Source organism: Stegostoma tigrinum, chromosome 2, assembly GCF_030684315.1.
Source record: "Stegostoma tigrinum isolate sSteTig4 chromosome 2, sSteTig4.hap1, whole genome shotgun sequence".
In the NCBI taxonomy this organism is placed as follows: domain Eukaryota; kingdom Metazoa; phylum Chordata; class Chondrichthyes; order Orectolobiformes; family Stegostomatidae; genus Stegostoma; species Stegostoma tigrinum.
In genome coordinates, this window is record NC_081355.1 from 108625324 (window position 1) to 108650726 (window position 25403).

The 25403-nt window shown below is 39.2% G+C and overlaps 1 protein-coding gene across 7 annotated transcripts in view; it reads left to right on the forward strand.

Annotated features, from left to right (window-relative positions):
• Nucleotides 1-25403, forward strand: part of krit1 (KRIT1 ankyrin repeat containing) — a 62244-nt gene that overhangs the window by 2558 nt on the left and 34283 nt on the right. For 2 of the 7 annotated variants that reach the window (XM_048554259.2, XM_048554250.2), the window contains exons 2-5: nt 8955-9113; nt 15890-16049; nt 18961-19053; nt 20701-20830. In XM_048554259.2, coding sequence (XP_048410216.1) covers nt 9012-9113; nt 15890-16049; nt 18961-19053; nt 20701-20830 — 485 coding nt within the window. In that variant the 5' untranslated portion in view covers nt 8955-9011. Of the gene's footprint in view, nt 1-8954; nt 9114-13213; nt 13276-15889; nt 16050-18960; nt 19054-20700; nt 20831-25403 lie in introns of those variants that run through there. The other 5 variants (XM_048554286.2, XM_048554277.2, XM_048554268.2 and 2 more) reach the window with 4 other exon arrangements.

A 25403-nucleotide genomic window follows, 5' to 3' on the forward strand; every position in this document is an offset into this window, starting at 1 on the left:
CCCTCAGAGTCAGGCTGGTTGTTTTCTTTTATAGTCCCTCCTGGGGTGTTTTAGCACCAGGTCAGCTACCTCAGTTGGAAACAGGCAGCATGTAACTCACAGGAGCTTTCCTCTTGCTCCTGGAGTGCCTTGAGAGAAATTCATTCTTCTGGTGGCAGAGGCATTAACATTTAGTGAGCTTGCACATTCTCCCCATGTCTGTATGGGTTTCCTCTGGGTGCTCCAGTTTCCTCCCAGAGTCCAAAGATGTAGGAGTTAGGTGGATTAGCCATGCTAAATTGCCCAGTGTTCAGAGAGGTGAAAAAGCTGCAGGTCCACTAGCTGCCAGGAGAATTACCCATTGCTTTTCATTTGCCTGGGAAAAAATAACCCGTCCTTTCCACATACAGGGCCCAGTCTTCAATGGCAGGGCTGAAAGATTGAAACTTCTCGAATCATGGTGTGATACCAGAAATGCTTACCTCAACTCAAATCAGACCGTTGCCAGCAGGTTCCTGCAGGACCATGCTTTATTCTCATTGCCACTGAAATAATTCCACAGAGGATGGTATCCTATCAACAAAAGTCACCCTTTTGTTTACAAGTGGGACATCCTTGATACTAAGATAACATTGTATGAACTTGGATGAACACAGCAGGCCAAGCAGCATCAGAGGAGCAGGAAAGCTTGACGTTTTGGGTCAGGACCCTTCTTCATCCTTGATACTAGTCCAGTTTCCTCAGAGCTAGTTCTCCAAGTGGACAAGAAGTCTGACAGACTGCTTTTTATCTGTCATCGAGGGCTCCCTTTTTGGTTCAGATAAAAAGCCTGAATCAAGGAACTGATTGAGATCCAACTGGCTGACCTTGTTACAATTAGTAAGATATTTGTTCTGTTAGTTTATCCAGGGCCTGAAAAATGAAGGTGCAGCAGGCAACTGTGGAAAAAATCAGTAGCTGTTATATTGAATGGTGAAGCATACTCAAAGTTTGAATGGCCTTGTGCTACTTCCATTTTTTCTATCCTGAAAAGAAAAATTTGAATGCCTTAAAAGTATGAGATTTGGCAACACAAAGGAGATACTTGTATGGTCAATCACCCATTTAAATAAAGAGGCCAGTGGAAAATAAAGCAAATGTGTATCATGTATGTGCCTATTGTGTTGAACATGTGCCTTGGCACTTCAATGCAGATTGCAACAAGGCTCATTTGTAAATATCTTTAAAAAGATTGTAATGTTGCATAAAATAACTACGTATAACAAAGATGCTGGAGAACCCAAGATAGCAAAGTGTGGAACTGGATGAACACAGGACACCAAGCAGCATCTTAGGAGCACAAAAGCTGACGTTTCTGGCCTTGACCCTTCATTCATCTGATGAAGGGTCGAGGCCCAAAACGTCAGCTTTTGTGCTCCTAAGATGCTGCTTGGCCTGCTGTGTTCATCCAGCTCCACATTACTTATAACAAGAGCTATTTTGAAGGCTGGCTTATAATGAAAATGACTTTGATTTACCTGTTGAATGTGTACTAATCAAATTACAGATCAAACGAAATTGGGAGTCAGTGGTTTTGGAATAGACAGCTCTGAAATTACAAAGTGTTGAAAAGAGTATATAAATGGCAATCACAGTAAGGTTGAATGCAAATAAAAGATCAAGAAGTTGAAATAGATTTGTTAGACAGTACTTTCAGCTGATACAAAGCCACATTTGATAATGCCAAAGTGATAGAATGCAAGTCAGAGGAAGCCGTCAATCAAATGTGTAATGTTCTTGTCAGATCACACCGCTGATCACGCTTGAGAGGCCCTTGAGTACTGGAGTTCATGCAGAGAAGCGCTATGAGTCTTATTGCTAAAGTTATAAGTTTGGGCGATGAAAAATTAGAGAAACTTGTATGCTCAGCTAAGAGTGCTAGGAGATCTTTTGAAGAAAAGTTTGTAAGATGGTGAATGATAAGCAGAAGGTAAATGATGAAAAGTACACACGTTTTTCTGAGGGGTCTGGAGTTTTGAGATTCTCTGTGGGGCATGTAGTACCGTTGTTGTGTTTTCACATAGAACAAGGTGGCACAGAGGCATGTTGTGAAAGGAAACTTGAGATCTGGTTAAAGTCCTGCTTCATGTGAAATATCAACAGTCTGTATTCAGAGTCTTTCAAGCGAAAAAATCATTTTGTTTCGGAACAATGAGAGAATTTTAAAAAATTATTTGTAGAATGTGAATTTAATTGGCTCGGTGAATTTTTATTGTCTTTCTCAGAATTGCCCTTGAGTTGGTAGTCATGAGCTACCTCCGTGATCTTTTAATGTTCTTATGCTGTTGGTACACTTGTGCCATTAGAATCATGGTGTGGAAGCAGACCGTTCGGCCCAGCGTGTCCATACCAACCATCCAAAGAGCATCCCACCAACACCGATTCCCCTCCCACCCTATCCCTGTAAGCCTACATTTTTCAATGGCCAATTCACCTAGCCTTCACATTCCTGGACACAATGGGGCAATTTAGCATGGCAGATCCATCTAACCTGCACATCTTTGGACTGTGGGATGAGCCTGGAGTATTTGGAGGAGACCCATGCAGACATGGAGAATATTCAAACTCCACACTGTTGCATGAGGGTGAAATTGAACTTGGGTCTGTGGTGTTATGAGCCAGCAGTGCCAACCCCTGTGCCACCATGATTTTTTGGTCCAGCAACAACAGAGGAATGGCAACAGAATTCTCAGTTAGGATCAAGTCTAAATTGTGGGAACCTTGCAGATGGTGGTATTCCTGTGTGTCAGCTGCCTTTGTTCTGTGGTCGAAGTTGTGGGTTGAGAGTTATTTATCTATATTTGTGGAAGGATAAGTACCTAAACTGCAGTCTTGTCCTTGAGCTGAGAGGCAAATTCAGCCAAAGTTCTTGTTTTCTGAGGTTTGATCTTGTTGGATAATGGATATTTGTGGGTTTTGCTTTGAGACAGGATATGACTAGAATATAAAGTGTGCTAACTCGCCCATAAAGAATGCAATATGAGCAGGGTACACAACGATTTTTTTGTGGAGAAGTGAATAAAAGCTTGGTTGCAAGTTTTAAGGCGGAGCTTAAATGCAGAGAAAAGAGCATATTCAGAGGATTCTACAATGTGGAGTCGAAAAAGCTTAAAGGCACCGTCGCCAGTGGTTGGATCAAGGGAATGATAAAGTGAGAGATTCGAGCATGTGAGGCTGTAGCATTGGAGGTGGAATAGAATTATTGAAGATAAGGCCATGAGTAGAGTGTAAATATGAAACTGAATTTATAGAGATATTGGGGATTGAGAGCCAACATAGGTTGATTAAGGGCAGGGGTGATAACTAAGTTTAGTGTCAGCTGGATACATGCACCATTTTAATTTGAGCTAAAGTTTGTAAAGAATAGAACACTGACATGTAGACCCATTGAATCATTCAACTCTGAAAGTTGCAAAGGTATGAATAGAGGTTTCATCAGCAGATGAGCTGAGGAACGGGCAGAGTAGTTACACAAGATGAAAGTAAATGCTCTTTATGATGGCGAAGTTGTGGAGATTTAACTTCAGCTTGTTAAATTGAGTACCAAGCTATCCAAATCAGGTTAAACCTGAGTCATTCATAGGGGAGTTTATGTGGAATCAATTGTGAGTATGCAATTTGTAGTGGTAACTCGTAAGAGTGTCATTTTTTTTGTTTCATTATTTCAGTGGACAGAATTGCAAGTTGAAGTCTGGATCTTGGATAAGCATAGGCAGCAAGACAGTCGACAAGGGTAAAGATTAGATTAGATTCCCTACAGTGTGGAAACAGGCCCTACGGCCCAACAAGTCCATGCCGCCCCTTGAAGAATCCCCTCATAACCCCCACACCCCTGAGCACTACGGGATGTACTGTTCGGCAAACTGGTGCATTCTCCTTTGTTTAATTTCTGTCGTGATTTAGAATTGTCTTCCTGGATATCTTTCTCATATATAAGCTTTCACCTTCAATGCTGCACATCTTGCTTGCACAAGTGCCATTCTGCATTGATGATCTTCCAACATCATCCCATAAGAGTCATTAAGAGCAAGTTCCCTTTGGAAGAATCACACTGACATAGAATCTGGAAGTAACTAGCTGATATATTTTGACTTATTGCTTAAAGAAGCATCTAAATGTGGTTTTTTAACATGTTACTCAATAACCTAATGCACCTTGCTAATCCTATTCCTCTTTTGTTAATTGCCTTTGTGCTCTTTTGCTGCACCATCTATCCTCATTTGAATTGAAAGCTTATAAAACACTGTAGGCTTCCTCATCCAATTGTTGCTGTGGGGAAAATGCGGCCTGCAACTATTGGCAGTTAACTTCCATTTCCTCTCACTTTCCCATCCGTTCTCAGTTCCATTGGGTTTTGCATCCCTTTGGCTTCCTACTGGCTACCTACCACCATTGTTTCTCTTCCCCCCCCTAAGAAATGGTCATTCACCTCCTACAATCAACAGCCTCTTGTGGTTTTCTCCTATCTGCCATACCCCTGCAGCTATTCCCACTCATCTTGTTTGTCACTTGTATACTATTTTCCTTAATGTTGGGCAACCCCTGGTTGCCGCCTCGTGTAATTCCCAACGTATAAGAGCTAATTCATTTTCTGTTTTCCCTGATGTTTGCACCAGCTTTCCAGTCATAAAATCGTAGAATCCCTGCTGTGGGGGGGCAGGCTATTTGGCCTATTGAGTCCACACAGACCCGCAGAAGAGAATCTGACTCTGACCCACCACCTATATCCTGTCCCTGAAACCCTGCATGTCCCTTGGCTAGTCCAACTAGCTTGCACATCCCTGATCACTATGGGTAATTTAGCATGGCCAGTCTGTCTAACCTGCAGGTCTTTGGACCGTGGGAAGAAACTGGAGCACCTGGAGGAAATCCACACAGTCTGGTGGAATCGAAGCCATGACCGTGGTGCTGTGAGGCATCAGTACAAACCACTCAGCTACTGTGCTGTCCTATGGCATGAGTTTGAATGGATAGACTTACTAGTAGAGTAGCTGTGCTATTTGTGATGTCAGGATCAATATAGTTTCCCAAAACAACACTTCGTGCTACTTGCCTTGGGCTGTTGTTGTCAACAGCAGTAAATTCAGGAGTGGTACGGGAAGTACATTAGATGATGCTTCTCTCTTCCCAGCACCTGAGACCAACCAGTTAATGATTACCTCAGTGGTAATAAAAAAAATACTGTCTGAGCTGGAGACAGCTTTATTTCCAGTCAGGCAAGCTAGCTGAATGCCTCAGCTAATGTCTATAACACAGAAATAAGACCATAAGACATAGAAGTGGAAGTAAGGCCATTTGGCCCATGGAGTCCACTCTGCCATTTAATCATGGCAGATAGGCATTTCAACTCCACTTACCCACACTCTCCCTGTAGCCCTTAATTCCTTGCGAGATCAAGAATTTATCAGTCTCTGACTTGAAGACGTTTAGCGTCCCGGCCTCCACTCCATGGCAATGAATTCCACAGGCCCATCACTCGCTGGCTGAAGAAATGTCGTCTCATTTCAGTTTTAAATTTCCCCCCTCTAATTTTAAGACTGTGCCCACGGGTCCTAGTCTCCCCGCCAACGGAAACAACTTTCTAGCGCCACCCCTTTCGAAGGCATACATTATTTTGTAAGTTTCTATTAGATCTTCCCTCAACCTTCTAAACTTTAACGAGTACAATCCCAGGATCCTTGGCCGTTCATCATATGTTAAACCTACCATTCCAGGGATCATCCGTGTGAATCTCTGCTGGACACGCTCCAGGGCTAGTATGTCCTTCCTGAGGTGTGGGGCCCAAAATTGGACACAGTATTCTAAATGGGGCCTAACAAGAGCTTTATAAAGCCTCAGAAGCACATCGCTGCTTTTAAATTCCAACCCTTTTGAGATAAACAACAACATTACATTTGCTTTCTTAATTATGGACTCTACCTGCAAGTTAACCTTTAGAGAATCCTGGACCAACACTCCCAGATCCCTTTGTACTTGTGCTTTACAAATTTTCTCATCATTTAGAAAATAGTCCATGCCTGTATTCTTTTATCCAAAGTGCAAAACCTCACATTTACTCACATTGAATTTCATCAGCCATTTCTTGGACCACTCTCCTAAACTGTCTAAATCTTTCTGCAGCTTCCCCACCTCTTCAGTACTACCTGCCTATCCACCTATCTTCGTATCATCGGCAAGCTTCGCCAGAATGCCTCCGGTCCCTTCTTCCAGATCACTAATATACAGGGTGAACAGCTGTGGCCCCAACATTGAATCCTGCGGGACGCTACTCGTCATCAGTTGCCATTCTGAAAAAGAGCCTTTTATCCCAACCCTCTGCCTTCTGTCAGACAGCCAACCCTCAATCCATGCCAGTAGTCACCTCGAACACCATGGGCCCTCACCTTGCTCAGCAGCCTCCTGTGAGGCACCGTATCAAAGGCCTTTTGGAAGTCTAGATAGATAACATCTACTGGGTTTCCCTGGTCTAACATACTTGTTACCTCTTCAAAGAATTTTAACAGGTTTGTCAGGCATGACCTCCCCTTACTAAATCCACACTGACTTGTTCTAATCTGACCCTGCACTTCCAGGAATTTAGAGATCTCATCCTTGACAATGGATTCAAGAATTTTACCAACTACTGAGGTTAGGCTAATCGGCCTATAATTTTCCGTCTTTTGCCTTGACCCTTTCTTAAACAAGGGGGTTACAACAGCAATTTTCCAATCATCTGGGACTTTCCCTGACTCCAGTGACTTTTGAAAGATCACAACCAAAACCTCTGCTATTTCATCAGCCACCTCCCTCAGAACTCTAGGATGTAGCCCATTGGGGCCAAGAGATTTATCAATTTTTAGACCTTTTAGCTTTTCTAGCACTTTCTCTTTTGTAATACCTACCATATTCAACTCTGCCCCCGACTCTCCCCAATTGTTGGCATACTACTCATGTCTTCCACCGTGAAGACTGACGCAAAGTACTTATTAAGTTCTTCAGCTATTTCCTTATCTCCCATCACTAGTCTTCCAGCGCCAGTTTGGTTTGCCAGTGGTTAACGCAAAAAAAACTCAAGGTTTTTGAGACACAAATACCTTATTTTTAAAACAAAAGCAGAAAAATTTCAAAATATTTTGAAGTTAGGCTGTATCTGTGGAGAGAGAAACAGTTAGCATTTCAATTTGCCTTTCAAAGGCCATCTCCAACTAGAATGTTAACTATTTCTTCCATCACAAATGTTGCTTGAGCTGCCAAGTATATCCAACATTTTCTGTTTTTATTTTGGATTTTCAGAATCCACGGCATTTTGCCTTAGTTAATAATTCTGGGTGATAACTTCATAAGAACTCTAAAGATTAGAAATATGATATCGCCTTACATTTTAAATCTAAGCTTTAGCTTGACACTTACTGTTTCCCAAAGACTTATGTAAAGAACGCTTGGAAGATGCATATAAATGCCATAAATTTCAATCTACTGGCCTAATCATATTTTGGTAGATAAAGCCTCAGTTATAACACTAATGCTAAGCAGCAGGTTTTCAAGAAGGAGCCCAGTTAAAATTCTCAGGCCTACAAAGTTTATAACTCAAGCTGTCAAGAAACAAATCAAAGTACAGATGTGATTCTATTGATTGACTTCGTGAATTGAATTCTCAAGGTTCAGTTGCATATAACTACAGGGAAATGGGTCTCAATGAAATGCCCTTTGGAGGGTTGATGCAGACTCGATGGGGAGAATGACCTCTGTCTGAACTGTAAGAATGCTAAAATTCCATGAATCTAACTGATGATTTGTGGCTGCATTTTGAACAAAATAAAATGGACATTTCTGGCATCTGTATCCGACAATTCGTCGGGCACTGTGCTTGGCGGATGTCTTGTGCTATCTTTCTTTGCGAATTCTCATTTTTGTTATAACAAAAATTTGTAAGTTGCAAGTTTGTACGCAAAGACCTTGTCAGTAAATTCTTTTTTTCATTTATGGGATTTATTTTCTGTTCATTCAGTGTTTGTGATATGCTGGCTTCCAACCTAGAGGATAGTTAAGTCAATTACATTGCTGTGGGCCCTGAGTCACAGACAAAGTAAGGATGGGAGTTTTCCTTCCCTTCAGATGGAACAGATGGTTTGTTTTTCTGACAATTGATAATTGATAGTCATCGCAAGACTTTTAATTCCACATTTTTATTGAATTCAAATTCCACCATCTGGGATTCAAACCCAGGTCCCAAGAACATTAGATAACAGTGTGGAGCTGGATGAACACAGCAGGCCAAGCAGCATCTCAGGAGCACAAAAGCTGACATTTCGGGCCTAGTCCCTTCTTCAGAGATCCTGGCTTTCTGGATTAATAGACTAGCAATAATACCACTAGGCCATTACCTCCCCTGAAGCATTACAGTACTTGGTCCTGGATGTGAACACTGATGTTTGGCACGCACTTACCTCCCTGGTGGCAAAGGTGATAGTCATTGGAGTGTAAAGATATCCATAGTGCAAAAAGGAAGGGAGTTCAAGGATGTTGATGCAGTCGTGATAAAGAAGTTTGTGAAGTTCCAAGTCAGGATCATGTGTGTCTTGGTGAGGAGCTTTCAGATGGTGACATTCCCAAACATCTGCTTCTCTTGTTTTTTGTGGTGATTCAGGTTACAAATTTGAAGGGTCGAGTTGAAAGAACCTGGATGCATAACTAAGGTGCAGCTTGTATATGATCTGTTCTGCTGCCGCTGCATTAGTGTTGAAGGTAGTGCATGGGGTTCTTATCAAGTGGGTTGCTTTATTGACTTAATACAGAAAATATAGGGTTCCTAATAATGTTTGAGGTTTTTTGAAGTTCCCACAACACCAACAAGTGATAATCTTATTAGTTGATGTTAATAATCGTAATTTTCATAAAATATGAAATGATTCCCTTCAATAGCAAATTAAACCATTGGTAATGTTTTCTGTTCACAGGTGAAGCTGTGCATATGGTTTCTCTGGTTCCAAATAGGCAAATGGAATGAAACAGCTATGGGCACTCTCAATGACCCAGAGGATACATATATTGCAGTGATTCGTCCTAAGAATGCTGCTAGTTTAAATTCTCGTGACTATCGAACAAAATCATATGAAGTAAGCCAGTAAATACTTCTAAACTATTTAAGATGTGTAAATGGCCAAAAGTAAATCTGTTGTCTTGGTTTATTGCTTTTCATGATGAGTGACAGTTAGTTTGTATTGAAGCTTCAATTTCAGCGACATAAATCTGATGTGTTTTTCTGCTTATGGAGCATTTTTTTGTTGGCACCCAAATGCAAAGTTGGTGAACAACTGTACAGGCCAGATTGACTACCATTGGTCATCATTTTTATATTGGAGGTATCTTAGTGAAATATTCGAGCACTGAAGACACCGTGCTTTTAAGAAAGTACACCTATCACACTGACAGGGAAATGGTAGCATGTAATTAAATAGAGTTCCTTAGAAATTACACAGAAGGCATGTAAATAAATTTATTAGATATGATTTTCAGAAAAAAGTTGCAACAATTTTGAGTATAAAGAAGTAAAGTAAATTTAAGACCTGTCCACTTGAATATTAGTTGAGAAGTAGGAATAGGAAATTGAGATAAGTGAAAAGGGTTGGATTGTCAAAAAGTGACAGGTAATCGTTCTCTTCTCCTAACCAAACCACCAGTCGATATTGTGTACTCCATTTTATCCACGGATGTTATTTTGGAGAGGAGTTGAGAGTGCCCAGTTCAGATGAAGTTTTTTTGTAGCTTCTGAAGAAGGGAGCTGAAAATGCTCAATGCAACAAAACAATGTACATTTTGGATTTCTTCAATTTTGAAGAAAAGTGCATTCTATAAATTCAGCCTCTGATTTCTTGTTAACAATATTTTTCTGCTTTTGTCTGAATATTTTGTTTTCACTTCATAATCTGAATAAACCATCGTAAAAATATAGTAATACTCTCCAGAAGCTCTCTTCCCTTTCATGCTGCTCCCTTAGCTGACCTGGACTGTCTTTGACCGCAGGATCCTGTAAAGCTCAGAGCTGACTTTAACCCTTGTATCCTATCCATTCTGATTACATCCAGCTTGGTGACATTACCTGCAAGCAGCCCTTCTCACGACTTCCAATGCAAAAATCATTGTTTTATATTCCTGAAGTAGACTAAATCTAATAAAATAATACATATTTCTTAAACTTCAGTTTTCCCAGAAATCATTTGAACACATTGGGGGTGGGGGTGGGAAGAAAGTGGGCTGAGAATGGGAATCGGGGGGCAGTGGGGACATGAACCAATTTGTGACACACCTAGCATAAAACAAGATTGTTGTGGTTGGCCAAAGCCAATTTTCTCATAACCAGGATCTCGATGCAGGAGTTTCTGAGGATTGTTTCCTAGGCTGTCCCAGTATCTTCAAAATCTCTGAACCCTACCATCCAGAGGGGCAACAGCAGGGAACTCCATCAACTGTAAGTTCCCTCTAATCCATGTATCATCCTGACTCACGCAGACACGCACATGTAAATCTATGGGTGAATTTGTATTTGCAGATACATTCCATTTTGTTCAAAAAACACAATTTATAGACAATGTGGCATTTTATAAATACCTACTTTAGAAATAAAACCAGTCTGGCTCCAAGCCAAAACAGATTCTAAACAAGGGCACACACCATTGCATTTTCTGACCTAAAATGTCACCTCTTCTTTAGACTGATAAAACCTTTAGTTCTCTAGGACAGTGACTTGAAAGGAATTTGGAGATTTACATATGCATATCAATCAATTAAAACCTTCTAATTGATCAAAAATTTAACAGCGTCTTAGGCTTGTTTAATACATCCTCATCAGTTGTGTGACCTTAGATCTTTTATCTATAAATTCTGTGTCTGATGCCACTTTTCTCATTAACACTTGAAGAGGGAGCGAGGCTCCAAAAGCTTGTGTTTTCAAATAAACCTGTTGGACTATAAACTAGTGTTGTGTGATTTCTGATCTTGTCCACCCCATTCCAACACTACCACCTTCACATCAAGGCATCCTATAATGAAAAGGAGATCTTACGATCTTTCTGGATGGATGAATTAAGGTAGACTAAATGCCTTTTCTCACCTGTAAATTATACTGTGATCTGGCAAAACCGATATCTTGCTTAACTGTACGCAAAAATGCTGAGCAGTTGAATTGTTGAACATGCACTGTATCATACAAAATAACTTAGATGAATGTAAGTGTTAAAAAATCTTCCATTTTAAAAGCCTTTCTTTCAAAACCAACTGACTGGTTTAATTTTGATGAATTTTGTATTTTTTCTGATGGTTCTTTGTGCCAAGCTCTGCTTAATGTATGCAGGTTTTAATATTAATGGTATCTTTGTTCTTGAATCTTAAACAGTTAATGCTATTCTGGGGTTTGTTGTAAGCAAAACAGGAGAGATAGAAGGCAGGAGCATTGGCATTCTGCAACAATGTACTGTGCCAAGGTATCTGGCTAGAATATGTAGTCAAATATACTGAGATAAGTGACCTGTTGTGGTCTTGACATCACTGCCTACACATCTATGTCAATTGTCAGCCTGGTCACTTGTCCCAACTTGCTGCTGTGCTGATTCCTGGCCCATATTCTTTGGCAATATTTTGCATACCGGAGAAGTCTATTAAATCAAGCTTTAAGTATATTTGGGTTAATGAAGCCCCAACTCAAAATGTAGAATCTAAATGGTTACATGCAGTTGTGTTGATGTTTGTCTTGTTCATCAGACCCATCTCCTGTTCTTCAGTCCTATTTTTAGTAAACTACTGACTACCAAACTTCTCTTCCTGGTTCCCGTACCTGATTATTGTTAGTTGTTCTGTCTCCTCTGATTCTGATCCTTCCTCCTTCAACCTTGTCTTCATTACCTTTCTCCGCAAAATACCAACCTGTGTCCCTTGATTCTTTCAAATGATGATCCTGTCTCAAACTTCCTTTTCCTTTACAGTGACCTTAACTGTTTTGCCTGTCAATTTATGCCCATCTTTTGGAGCTCTCTGTTCAACTGTTGCTATCAGGGTTATGTTTTGTCAGCAAATGACTCTTATCAAAGTTTGAAGTACCATCCTGTGTGACTGACAAAGCTAAAATATTCCTCTTTGCCGTTCTTAAGCTGTCCGCAACCTTGAATTTGGTTAATCACCATGTCCTCCTCCAAAGCACTGCCACAGCTGGCCAACTGAGACTGCAATTTTTAGTTCCATTGTTAACTATTTAGTTGTAGCTAGTGAATTTCCAGTATAGTTTCTATTCTCTCTTCCTCCACTGTCCACCCCCCTCCCAACCCCAACACCTGTACAGGTACCTCTGGTGTTCCCCAAGAATCTGTCTTTCACCCGTCCAATTTCTCATCTATTTGCTACCTGTCAGTGACATAATCTAAAATCATAACATTGTTTTTGATGTGAATGATGATAATGAAACCAGTTCTGCTTCCAAATCCTCCTTTTACCCTTGCACTGTCACAAAATTGGCAGTGTGATTTTCTGATATCCAATACTGCGCAGAAATGTTTTCCAGTTAAACATTGGGAAGACTTTAGCTATTGTCTTCAGCTCCAGTCATAAAGTTGACTCCGTCACCATCAATCTTTCTCTCTGGCAACTGTCTCAAGCTGAATAGACTATTTGCAGCCTTGGTGTCCTGTTTAGCTATGTGGTGAGTTTTTGCATCATGACTAGGACTGCCTATTCCCAGTCCCGTAACATTGCTTCCCTCCACCCCTGCCTCGGTTTGTTTGTTGCCGTAATACTTTCATTCTTCTGGACTTGATTATCCCAATTCAGTCTTGATTTGGTCTCCCACGTTCTATTTTCTACAAACTTAAGTTCAGCTAAAAGTTGCTGCCCATTTTTTTAACTTACATGCCTGTGCAGTGCTTCAGTGTGTTCTATTATGTTGAGCTAAATTATATTAAATGCAGCTTGTTGCTGTTGTAATTCTGTTAGCTGCTTGCATGTTTCCAAGGATTTATAGTTTCTAGTTGGAATTTTCAATTGCAGAATGTTGAACCAAGACGATGACAAGTTGTCGAGTTCTAGAAGTTTTGGTGCCAAATCTTACACCCTGTAAGAATGTTATCATTCACTGGAGCAGTTGCTTATTCATTGGTATTGAAAGGCCTAAAAGCAGAAAGACATTTTTTTGAACTACTGTTAGGATTCAATATCACATAATCTTTCGCAGTGCTGCAAATGACCATAGAACATCTTATCATTCTGTAACTTACGATGAAGGATGCTATCCAGGTCAGTACCAGAGAAATTTTTCTGAAGTTTGACCTCTGAAGTTCATGTAGGCATTTGGTCGCTTGTACTTGTACTTGTATTTACCTTGTATGTAATATTGCTGAAGAAAAGCTGAAAGAACTGCAGATGCTGTAAATCAGGAATATAAACAGAAGCTGCTGGAAAAGCTCAGCATGCCTGGCAACACTTGTGGAGAAAAATCAGAGTCAACATTTTGGGTCCAGTGATCCTTCCTCTGATTTTTCTTCACAGATGCTGCCAGGCATGCTGAGCTTTTCCAGCAGCTTCTGTTTTTGTTCAGGTAATATTGCTAATTGTGTACTTTGCATATATCCTCCTCCTGATTGTGAAAATTTTCATATTACTTGGATGTTTTGAAATTACCATTCTTATGAGAATTCTGACAATACTTTTGACATACATTTGGGATTCTGTGTAATACAGACTTCTGCTATATCTCCAGTGAAACCTCAGCACAAATACCTTTTTGATTCACGGAGCTTTGTTTAACTTTTAATAGCTCAGTTATTAAGATATCATGAGGGAGCATGTTTCATGAGAGGATAATGCCCCTCAGACTTGGAATTGTTGCTTGTTTTCTTAAACTATGATACTGAGCAGTTGTCACCACACTTCTGCACTTGAGTGACATATAAGCACACCAGAAAAATTCCACCCGATTTATAAACTCCGCATTCTGCTGATTCCTCTGAGACTTTCAAGCAAATGCTGGTATCTGTCTTGAAGCCAACTCTAGAAATAGTCATGGACTGGACACTATGATGAATGGTTGGAAAATATCTCCCCCAGCAGTACTGTTTTCTCAATTTTCAAGTAACCAGAATTCCAGGGAAGTCGATGAAAAAAGCTATGAAGACACTCTACAACTCTAAGTGTGTCAGCACTGATACTAATGACTGGGACGGGCTTGTAACCAATTGTTCAAAAAGGCGACCAACCTGTCCATCAAACTGCATCATGTTTGAGTACAAATGTTTTGCTGATGAGGATTAGCAGCAGCAGTGAAAGAAATAAAGTAAGCCAATCTTGCACTCTGGGTGAACAAACTGCCGGTAGCTCATCACTAATGAGCTCCAAGAGCCATGGGTTGACATCTGGCCTTTTCAGTTACATCAAGACCCAAAGCAGAAATTTGTGACCCTGAAAAGACATCCTATTTAAATTGAAGGAAAGCTAAAATGTGGTTCACACTTCTGCAAGACTAGCATTAGAGTTTCAAGTCCTATTGCTGGAGTCTTTTATGTGTTAGGTTTCTGTCCTTACTTTTTGTTTGGCTTCGTTGTTTTAAGATCAGTCCAGTAAGGGAAACTTGTGCGCTCCTTTATCTAACCAGTATTTCGATGAAGGTTACAAGATCTTCAACTTCAGTTGTCCATTCTTACCACTGCTTTCACCTCATCAGAGCACCTCAATGCAAAGTAGTCTATGGTAATACGCAAATGTTAGACCATGGCCTATTAAATAAGCAAATAAATAGTATCCAGTACAGATATTATATTCAAAGTTCATGAACTTTGCTATCCTCATTATTAAAACAAGATGTCGTAAGTTATCCCATATTGATTATCTTTGCCATCCATGCTTCAATTTCTTTCATGGTGAAATGCTACCATGGAATCACTGATGGTGTCAGTGTCTGCTCACCTCAGACTGACTGAGATAAAGTTAGCTGTATTAAACCTTTCCTTTAATGGTTGGAGGAAGTTTTTTATGTTTTCAAAACAAACATTTTGGTGTCAGTTTTATTTAGTGGCAGCAACTCTCGCCTGAGTCAGCCATCATAGATTCAAGTCCCACAAAAATGTTCAAGCACAACATCTAGACTGACGTTTTAGTTTAGTACTTGGGTGTGGGCTGCAATGTCAAAGGCCATCTTCTCGAATTGCTTAAACTGTCTGGATTTTAGATAACTTTTGATGGAAAACTCAGGGTTTTTTCCTCCTGGAGTATTGGCTGATATTGATGTGATGACTTAGTGAGGCACTGCACTGGAACTAAAGCCCCACTATTTCCAGAGTTGTCACAAATGTGAAAATTTGACTAAATCAACAAATTACTCTATTTTCCCCACATTATCTAATTTAAGTTAAAAGAATATGCATACCGATTTTTTTTCATGAACAAGGAAATAACTATTTACTGTTAACAGTTTTGAGCCAATGGCAATAAAGATACATGAATTGCTAACTTCTAAACTCCATAACTTAAACTCTTACCCTCTTTCAAAATTCATCTGCTAACCATAAAAATTGGTGGTCAGTACATACGTTGCTTTCAATAAGAATTGGCATGCTGCAGAATTGCTGATGTGTTTTCTGGAATCATAGAATTCTACAGTGTGAAAGCAGGCTATTAGGCCCACGGCGTCTGTACTGACCCTTCAAAGAGCATCCCATCCAGATCAGCCATACTGTTCTTCATTCTGAGTTTAATCCATTCCTGCTCCTTTGTTTTTGTGATATTTTGAGACACAGAATTTTTAAGTAAACATTATCTCATTTGGCATGTTTATTATGCTAGTATATCAGATTTTACTGTGTTCTGATGTACCATTTTCCGGACCACACTTGGTTGTGTACTTGTCTTTGTGAAGATCCTGCTGCTGGAGTTGCAAAATGAAGGCAAGGAGAAAAAGAGAAAGAAAGTTCTGCTACAAACAAAACTGAAGAGGGATGAAAATAAAGGACAAGACATTCTTGATTTTGTAGTTGAAGCTACCAAACTGATGTCACCTAACAACCAAGGAGTCAAAGGTACAACAAAAGCACGTTTTATTATACTACTCATGAGACATTTCTTCTGTTCGTTTGAAGTTTGGCATTGCTAATTGTAAAGAATCAGAAGTGGCTTTATGGAATGAATGAATATAAAAGTTCTGTTTTCATTATCTCTTATCAAATTATGTCAAGTATTGGTGCAAATGCTTTATTGGTATGTAGTGATGTTGGGATTGTTGCACTTTGAAGTTTTGGGAAGGAATTCTACTTTGATATATTGCACTAATTTGAAAAGAATCTGCCAACAAAATTGAAAGATGCAGCATTTAACTTTGTTGCCTGTGAAGTATTTTTGATATTTTAAGGCCAAGAAAAGCATGCCATAAATCGAAACTTCTCTCCTTTCTGTCTTTCCTTTCAAATACCCTGAAGAAACTGCTGTTTGCAAGTGCAAATAATAAACTGTGTAACATTTGAAAAAGACAGGAACAAAGATCAGTTGGACATGAGACAATGAATTTAGCAGATGAATGACATTTATCACAGAGGAGTGTAAAGTATTCATTTCAGTAGTAAGAATAAGGAGAAGTAGTACTTACTAAAAAGTAAAAATGTTCAAAGGAATGTGGAAATCTATAAAGTGTGTAGGATCATTGACTTTATGTACTCGGCTCTGAGTACAAAAGCAAGGTTGTCATTATAATCCTTCATAAACGCTAATTAAGCTTCAGCTCAAGTATTACGTTCAGACGCAAGCATGACATTTTAGAAAGGCTGTGGAAGATTTTCTTATTATTCAGTCACAGGATCTGTGTGTTGCTGGCAAGGCAAGCATTTATTGCCTATTTCTTATCATCTTTGAGAGGAAGCTGGTGAAATGTATCTTTGAACTACTGCAGTTTTCAATGAAGGAAATTCTTGAATTTTGGCCTGGAGATCAAGAAGGAATGGAAATACAGTCCCATGTCAACCTGGTGTGTGGCTTGGAGACAGACTTGCAGTTATTGGTGCTGGTGTGTATATGCTGTCTTTGTCCTACTAATTGGTAGATATCCGTGGTTTGGAATGTGCTTTTGAAGAAGTCTGCGTAAATGTCTGAAGTGCCAGAGGAAGTGCTGGAGGCTGGTACAATTTCAGCATATAACGCGAATCTGGATGTTTGTATGAATAGGAACAGTTTAGAGGGATATGGGGCAAATGGATTTAGGATATCTGGTTGGCATAGTCAAGTTGGATCGAAGAGTCTATTCCCATGCGGCGCAACTCTATCTCATAATGATACAGACTGCTGCAACTGAGAGTCTGTTATCAAGAGAGTGAATGCTCACGGTGGATAGGGTACCAGTCAAGTGGTTTGCTTTGTCCTGAATGGTGTCAATCATCTTGTGTTCTGAGAAATGCACTTCTCCAGGGAGGTAGAGAGTATTACATCCCAATCCTGACTTGTGCCTTGTAGATGTTGGAGAGATTTTGAGCTTATTTATTCACAGCAGAATTCCCAGCTTTTTCCCTACACTTGTAACTTCAGTGCCTATATGGCTAGTCCAGTTCAGTTTCTGCTCAATGGTATGCAGGATTTGATAGTGAAGGATTCAGCAGTAATAATGCAGTTAAATGTCAAGGGTTAGATTCTGCCATGTTGGAGGTGATGATTGCCTGGCATTTCTGTGGCATGTAAGTTACATGCATGAAGAATTGCAAATGGTGTAGAACAAATATTAGTGAACATTCCCACTTCTGACCTTATGACTTATGGAAGATAGTTAAAGAAGCAGCTGAAGCTGGTTTGGCTGAGTACACCACCTAGCAGAGATGTTCCAGGACTGGGGTGATTGACCTTAAAACCAAAGCCATCTTCCTGTGTAGTAGGTATTACTTGAACCAGCAGATAGTTTTCCCCCTGATTTTCATTGATTCAGGATGGAACTCCTGGATACCACACTTTGTCAAATGCTTCTTTAATGTTAGGGGCAGGTATTCTTCCCTACATTTGGGAGTTCAACTTTTCTGCCTACGTTTGTTTCAAGGTGACAGGAATATTGACCAGCAATGAAATACTTCGGTTATGTGGAGAGATGAAGCTGAGAATTTTCTCCTTGGAACAGGGATGTTTAAGAGGATAAAAATATCTTCAATGTGTTGAAAGTGGTAAAAGGTTTTAAGAAAGTAATTAAGGCAAAATTGTTTTGGGGTAAAAAAATTTAGTTGCTCGAGGTCACAAACTTCAGCTGATTGGTTCCTTTGCCAAAGGTAATGTGGGGACATTTTATTTGAATATAACAAGCTGTTGTCAAATCTGTTGCTTAAAAAGGTGATGGGAGCAGATTTGGTAGTACGATACAAATGTTTACAGGGCAATCGGAAAAGAACAGAAGAGTGGGACAAATTGAATTGCTCTTTCAAAGGAGCTGTCATTGGTGCAATGAACTGAATAGCTGCCTTAATGCTGCATCATTCAAAGTTTCTAAAATGTTGTTGTAAATAATTCAAGTGAGAATTGTTGGAAGTACTTGTGTTTTCTTCCTCATAACAGTGTGGAATAGACAACAAAATATTTGCTTCCCACTGACTAGTGCTCCAGAATAATTGGACGCAGGTGCACAAAAATGATCTCTGACATATAAAATTTTATTTTCCACTTTAGTATTGAGCTTTAACAATTCTATTGAATGGCTAAAATTCTGTTCTCTCATTTGACCTTGTCATCCTTTTTGTTATTGTCTGTCTTGCTTTTCCTCAATTGAAACAGTCAACTGCAGACTGGAAATGATACCGCTGAGTGCCTAAAATGTGTAGTTAAACCATTGCACGTGTGTACGAGAAGCAAAAATTGACAGGAGGAATGGCACAAATGAGAAAACAGAAAATGTTAGCAAACATAATTTTAACACGTTATAAACAAATGTGCATGCAACTCAGTTTCATGATTTATCTTTTTTCCCCATAGGTAAACGAGTGGTGTTGATAAAAGAATTTCCTGTCCATGGAGAAAATTCTTGCAGGGCAGCTGCACTCTATGTTGTACCAACAGCAGTTAAAGGTAAGAAAATTGTGATGCTGTAATACCTCAGTTTTATTTTATTATAAACCTGGTGGTGTGCTTGAGACTTGCTGCATCAATTTAGTGACTTCTATTTTGAGAAGCAATTTGTAATGAGTTGCTACTAAAACTGTTTGAACTCAACTTGCAAAATAGTTACTGAAAGACAAAGATGAGAGATCAAATACGAGATGAACTATTCCTTCCGAACTTGTAAATTTGCAAGCAAATGTTGGAATATTGCAGTTGATATTATTCTCTTTATGCTCTGTCTGAGAGCAAGAAAGCTTATTGTATGAATGACCTGTTCCTTCCTAGCTTTCTTTATTAAAGAAAAGGGTATAGGTAACTGATTGGAATAGCTGCTCCATAAACAAAATATTTTATTCATTATTCCATTTGATTTTACTAATATGTACAATAATTTAGGAAAACTTGATAGGGATTCTTTGTTGTTGTATAACATCAGTAGAAATGGCTTGCAATGTTCAGTGTAATTGTTTCCATTTGTATACAGATGAACTTCATTGCACCAGAATTTCAAGTTGATGAAAGGCATGTGCCATTTGAACACGTGCATGTAACAGTAGAGACTTTTCTTAGTTTGGGGAAAGTTTAGAGAAAGCTGAGCTGGTGCACCTAATCCTAAAAAAGGACAATTTGCCACTTTGAACAGATGATCACCTTGAGTTGAGGGGAGCTGACATTGAGTGTATATAAAAATACTGTTGTGGGTGAATCATCTCAGTTAGCTTCTAATTTAGCTACTTAATAAGAAATCTCACAGACATTTAAGTACTGAAACACCAATTTCAACTTCGTTGCATGTAGCCTCCAAAATAAAACACCCCTTAAGTCAGAAAGTTAAGCCTCACAACTCAAATCGGCTACTACTTGATTAGTGGTTGAATTTAACTACAGTTCTAACCAACCATGTCTGTCTCTGATGTCCAGAGTTTGATTCTTGTGCAGTGTTGTTCTTTTGAAGTTTTGCTGAAGGAGAGCTCTCATATTGGATTCTTATATGGTTTTATTAATTGTGAGATCTATCATGTGATATATTGATGATTCTTCAGATTCTTTCATCCAAATTATTGACTTCTCCTCTGAACCTATTAGTCATGGCATGCCTTCCTATCAGAAGTAACTCTTCTGCTTGTCGTCATATTTAGTGTTAGTCTGCTAAAGACACAGCTTTTAGGTGATTAACTGCTTAAATTCTTTGGCAGAGCAGTCATTGCTTCTTTTGGGGAAAAAAAAGTCAGTTATTAACCAGGTATCAAAACGGTTTTGTTCAAATAGTTTTGACTCCACCACCTCCTTCCAGAAATGGCTAATTGCTTTCAACTCCTGTGTAAGTTCACCCCTTTCCCTTAATAGTTTATTCCAGACTGAGTTATTGATGCTTGACAGGTGCTAAAATTCTGAAGCTTACACTATCAGATTATTTGTAGTTCAAAATTCAGTTCCAGGGTCTTGAATAATCCTTTGATGTCCAAACCATGTTTATATGCCTGAGTCTTCCTTTTATAGATGAATTGAACATTTTTTTTGTAACAATTGAATGTATTGATTGTAATGTGCATGAAGAGACTGTGTAACGTGCAAATTGTTGCACTATTAACTTAGTAATTTTACTACTTGCAGACAACAGCAAGGTATCCTATTGCCTTGGAGCACCAAGCTTTTATTGCTTCCAGGATATTATGCGTGTGTGCAGTGAATCTAGCGCTCATTTTTCCACACTGAGTGCAAAAATGCTGATTGCCTTGGACAAGTAAGGAAGTTTACAATTATTCAGTCTTTGCTGTATTGTAACATTGTTTTACATGTAAACAGGGAGCTATGTATAAAATCTGGGATCAAAAATAGTGAATATAATACATAATGGTTTGCAGTTCTCAATAAGTAGATCTTCATTGGTACTATACTTAAAGTGTAACTGAGAATTAATTAAGTCCACTTCTTCCCCGTACCATGTCTTTACTCCTGGTCAAATCTGAGATCAGAAGGTCAATATGGAGAAGATAATAGGTGTTAATACAGACTTTATCACTTGCCTTTTTTGAACTGGATTTGCATGATTTAAATATGACTTGGAAGGGTAGAGCCGTTGCAAACATGTGCAGTACCTATAATGTCCCAGGTTTGGTTGAAAGTATGATGGTATCATATCAATGCGTGCTGTTATTAATGCACATTTGGCCAAGGTTTGGCAGAGTGCAACAGAAACCTTCCAAAATTGTGAATTATCACAAACTGCTGAACAACTTGTGCCACTTCACAATTAGTGCCACTTCACAATTAGTATTGTGAAAAAAGAACTTGCAGTTGAACTCAAGCTTAGCTTGGTGATTATTAACTTAATCACGCTGTACCAAAATGACAACTTGATTCTGGCTGAAAAGGTGCACATTCCTGCAAATCTTTAATGTATTGCATTCATCAGACAATTGGCAAGAAATTCCAAAGTTACAGGAAAGCTACAATTGTGACCATGATTTATTACTGCCAATTAATGACTCTTTTGCCAATAGTAAGTAATCGTTCAGTGTGAATTCTCAGTTCTTCAGATTAAGATTGTTTGAGAGATCTTTAAAATGAAAAGTTCTATTTTTTCCTTACTGTGTTTTTCTGAATGCAGTCTGTCTTTTCATTCCTATTTTTCTTCTGCACTGGATCTTATATTGAATTCACCAAGGGAAATTCATTCCAGTAATCCTTTCTCTGCTTATTTGCCAGTCTTTAATTTTATTAACAAGATGACAGTGAGCAACAGGTAAAACAAAGATACCATAAAACCCAATGCCATTCTGTTATTGGCTTGTGCTTCAAGTAATTTTGTAGCCCTTTTTTTTAAAAAGAGAAACCTGTCCAAAAAGACACACCATGACATGTCCTGCTCCAGTAAAATTGGATCCGAGGTTGTTTCAGTCAGCTGTCATCCATTTGTTTCTTCTGAGCTTGTACATAATGTTTAAATACTATTAAGTATAGAAGGCGGGTATTGACAGCATGCTCAGCTGTTCTTCACAAAGCTACCTGTATGCTATATGTTTCAATCACTAGACTGTATAAGAGTTTATCATATGCTTCTGAGGATACTGATCGATGAATGTGCAAATGACTGCGTGAAACTTGAAGATAAGATGTATGCTGAAGAAATAGACCATTCAGTCCCACCAACCCATACCTGGAACACCTTGTATGTTGTATATAATCATTCATCATCTGACAATACCAGCATTTAGCAGCCTTGCCTAATTGGCCTTAACTATGTGGTGGTGGGCTATCTTAAACTCGTTGTAATGCATTTTGTGTAGATAAGCCGTCAGTGTAGTTTAAAAGTGATTTTGAGGGTTTTTTTTATTGGACCATGACAGCAAATGTATCATGTTTATAGCTCCAAGTCACGTGTGGTTTGGAGGAGAACTTGCAGATCTTCAAGCTCTTGTGTCTGTTGCATTTAACTGTGTATTTTTTTTTTAGATGCCTGCCTGGATCCCTTTTGCAGAGCCTAGCATATTAGTGCAAAAGACTTGGCTGAATTGTTTTACACAAATCTTCAGTGTATGATGCTGCTCGATACTCTTTTTAGCGTTTTGTCCTTTGGGCCCGATATTCATTCCAATGTCCAGCCAATTCCACTCACTTAAGTGGTTCTGAAAAATGGCTGACTCCTCTGTCCACAGCAAAAGCTGTTTGTTATGACAGTTTCCTAGGTGTAGTGCTGAGTGTTTGTTCAGACTGATCTAAACTCCTGGCTCAGCTGCTTTGTTAACAAAGCTGTTGAAATTGAGAAACAACACAACTATCTAAGAAATGATTGAAAAATTGTCCAGCCCTATCCATTCTATATAAAAACAAAAATTTTTTTTCACAGGGTGGCTCCATGGCTCATTGGTTAGCACTGCTGCCTCACAGTGCCAGGAACCCCTGTTTGGTTCCACCCTCCGGCGACTGTCTGGAGTTTGCACATTCTCCCCTTGACTGTGTGGGTTTTCTCTGGGTGCTCCAGAGTGCAGGAATGTACAGCTAGGTGGGTTAGCCATGGGAAATGCAGCATTACAGGGTAGGCTAGGGGTGTGAGCCTGGGTGGGATGTTCTTCGAAGAGCCAGTGTAGACTCGATGGGCCAAATGGCCTGTTGCCACACTAGTGATTCTTTTGAAATCTAACTTTGTCGATTGTGTGTAATGACAGGCATGTGTTCTAACTTGGTCAGTTTATGGAAAAGCACATTTGGGGACACAGGATTTCCTGGAGATTTAACAAATGATAAACTTACAGTGATCTGTACAACTAACTTATTTTAATTTTTAACATGAATAATTTGCTTTGAACCAGAATTAAATTTAACATTAACCTGATGAATTTTATCAATGAATTTAATGCAGACCGTCTATTTAAACTGTTAGACTTCAGAATTCTTTATTGGTTGGGATTTTCTTAATAGTAATATCAAGTGGGATGGCATTCAGTTTTGCATCACTTTGATTTTGTTATTGGTGTAATAATAGTTTGGGGTGTGGTGTGTTTTGTATGTATTTTCATATATTAATTAAATCCTTTTTTAATCATTGCATCAATGCCACTAGTTTGTTCTTGACTGAGGTATTACATCAAGTGGATATTGGAGGAGGTGCAGAAGATATTCATGGCAGCTGTTCTGGGAATGAGAAACCTAAGCCACGTAGATTGGAGTAAAGGTTGAGAGGAGATTTGATTCACTTATTCAAAATCATGATTCTGAACAGAGCAGATGAGAAGAAATTGATTCCATGAGTGATAAGATTGAGAAGAGTTACGCTCAGAATAATGGTAATTGGCAAAAGAAGCAGTGGTGACATGAGGAAAACTTTATGTAGCAAGTGGTTAGATCTAGAACACGGTGTCGAGTAGGAAATTCTGGTGTGAGTAATAAATGGTTTTCTGAATCAATACATTGAGGAGTCAACTGGAGAATAGGCCATCCAAGACTGAATAATATGTAATGAGAGAGGAATAATTAGTAGTCTGGCTGTTCAAGTCCCCCTGAGGGCCATAATATGATAATTCTTCATTAAGATGAAGTGACATTTAGATTCAGGACCCTAGTTTCAGTATCAACTAAAAGAAACACAATGGTATGAGGTGTGATGTGACTATAGTAAACTGAGGAGTATTACTTAAAGGGATGATGGTGGGTAGGAAATAGCAAACATTTAAACTGCAACAATTGTTCATTTCTGTCTGTGCAAAATTAAAATGGGAGAGTGAGTCTGACCGTAGCTAACCGGGGAATCAGAGTATTCTGCAGAAAACAGTGCTTAGACCCCAGCTATTCAGAATGGTTTATATGTAGGAACTAAATGTAAAAGCTAACATTTTGCAGTCAACACAAAGCTGGTTGGGAGAGTGAATTGTGAGGAGGCAGAGATATTTCATTGTGAATTGGACAAGTTTGGGTGAATGGCCAAATGTATGGCAGATGAAGGATTATGTGACATTTGGTATCAAAGGCAAATGGATTATTATCTGAATGGCAGTTGATTGGGAAAGTTGGAGATGCACAAGGCCTGGGTGTTCTTGTACATCAGTTGCTGAAAATAAGCGTACAAATGCAACAGGCAGTGAAGAAGACAAATGGTACGTTGATCTTCGTAGTGAAAAGAGTCAGGTACAGCAGAAGGGATATCTTGCTGTAATTGCACGGAGCTGTAATTAGACTATTGTATTGTGTGCAGTTTTTGGCTTCCTGATCAGAAGAAGGATCCTCAGGCTATAGAGGGAATGCAATGAAGGTTTGCCGGAGTGATTTCTTTGATAGCAGGTCTGATGTATGAAGAGAAAGATTGGTTAGTGCCGTATTCCCTGGAGTTCAGAAGAATGAGGATGTATCTCAGAAACCTCAAATTCTAACAGGACTAGACAGGTAAACACAAGAAAGATGTTATAGATGGTAGGGGAGTCCAGAACTGAGGTTCAGACTCAGGATAGGCTATTTAGGACTGATCTGAGAATTTCCTTCTCCCAGAGAATGATGAGCCTGTGGAATTCTCTGCCACAGAAAGCTGTGGAGGCCAATACATTGAATGTTTTCAAAAAGGATTTAGATATAGTTATTACAGCCAAATGGATAGATTGGGTAGAAAACATGATCAGGATACTGAGTTAGATGATTAGCCATGACCATTTTGAATGGCGGAATGGGCTTGAGGTGCTAAGTGGCCTATGTGTCTGAGAGTATGGTGAAGGCAGTTTCAATCATAGTATTCAAAGAAGAACTCGATTATTGTCTGAAAATATAGAATATGCAGGGCTATGGCAAAGAAGCAACAGAATGACATGTGGCGAATTTATCTTGTCAAG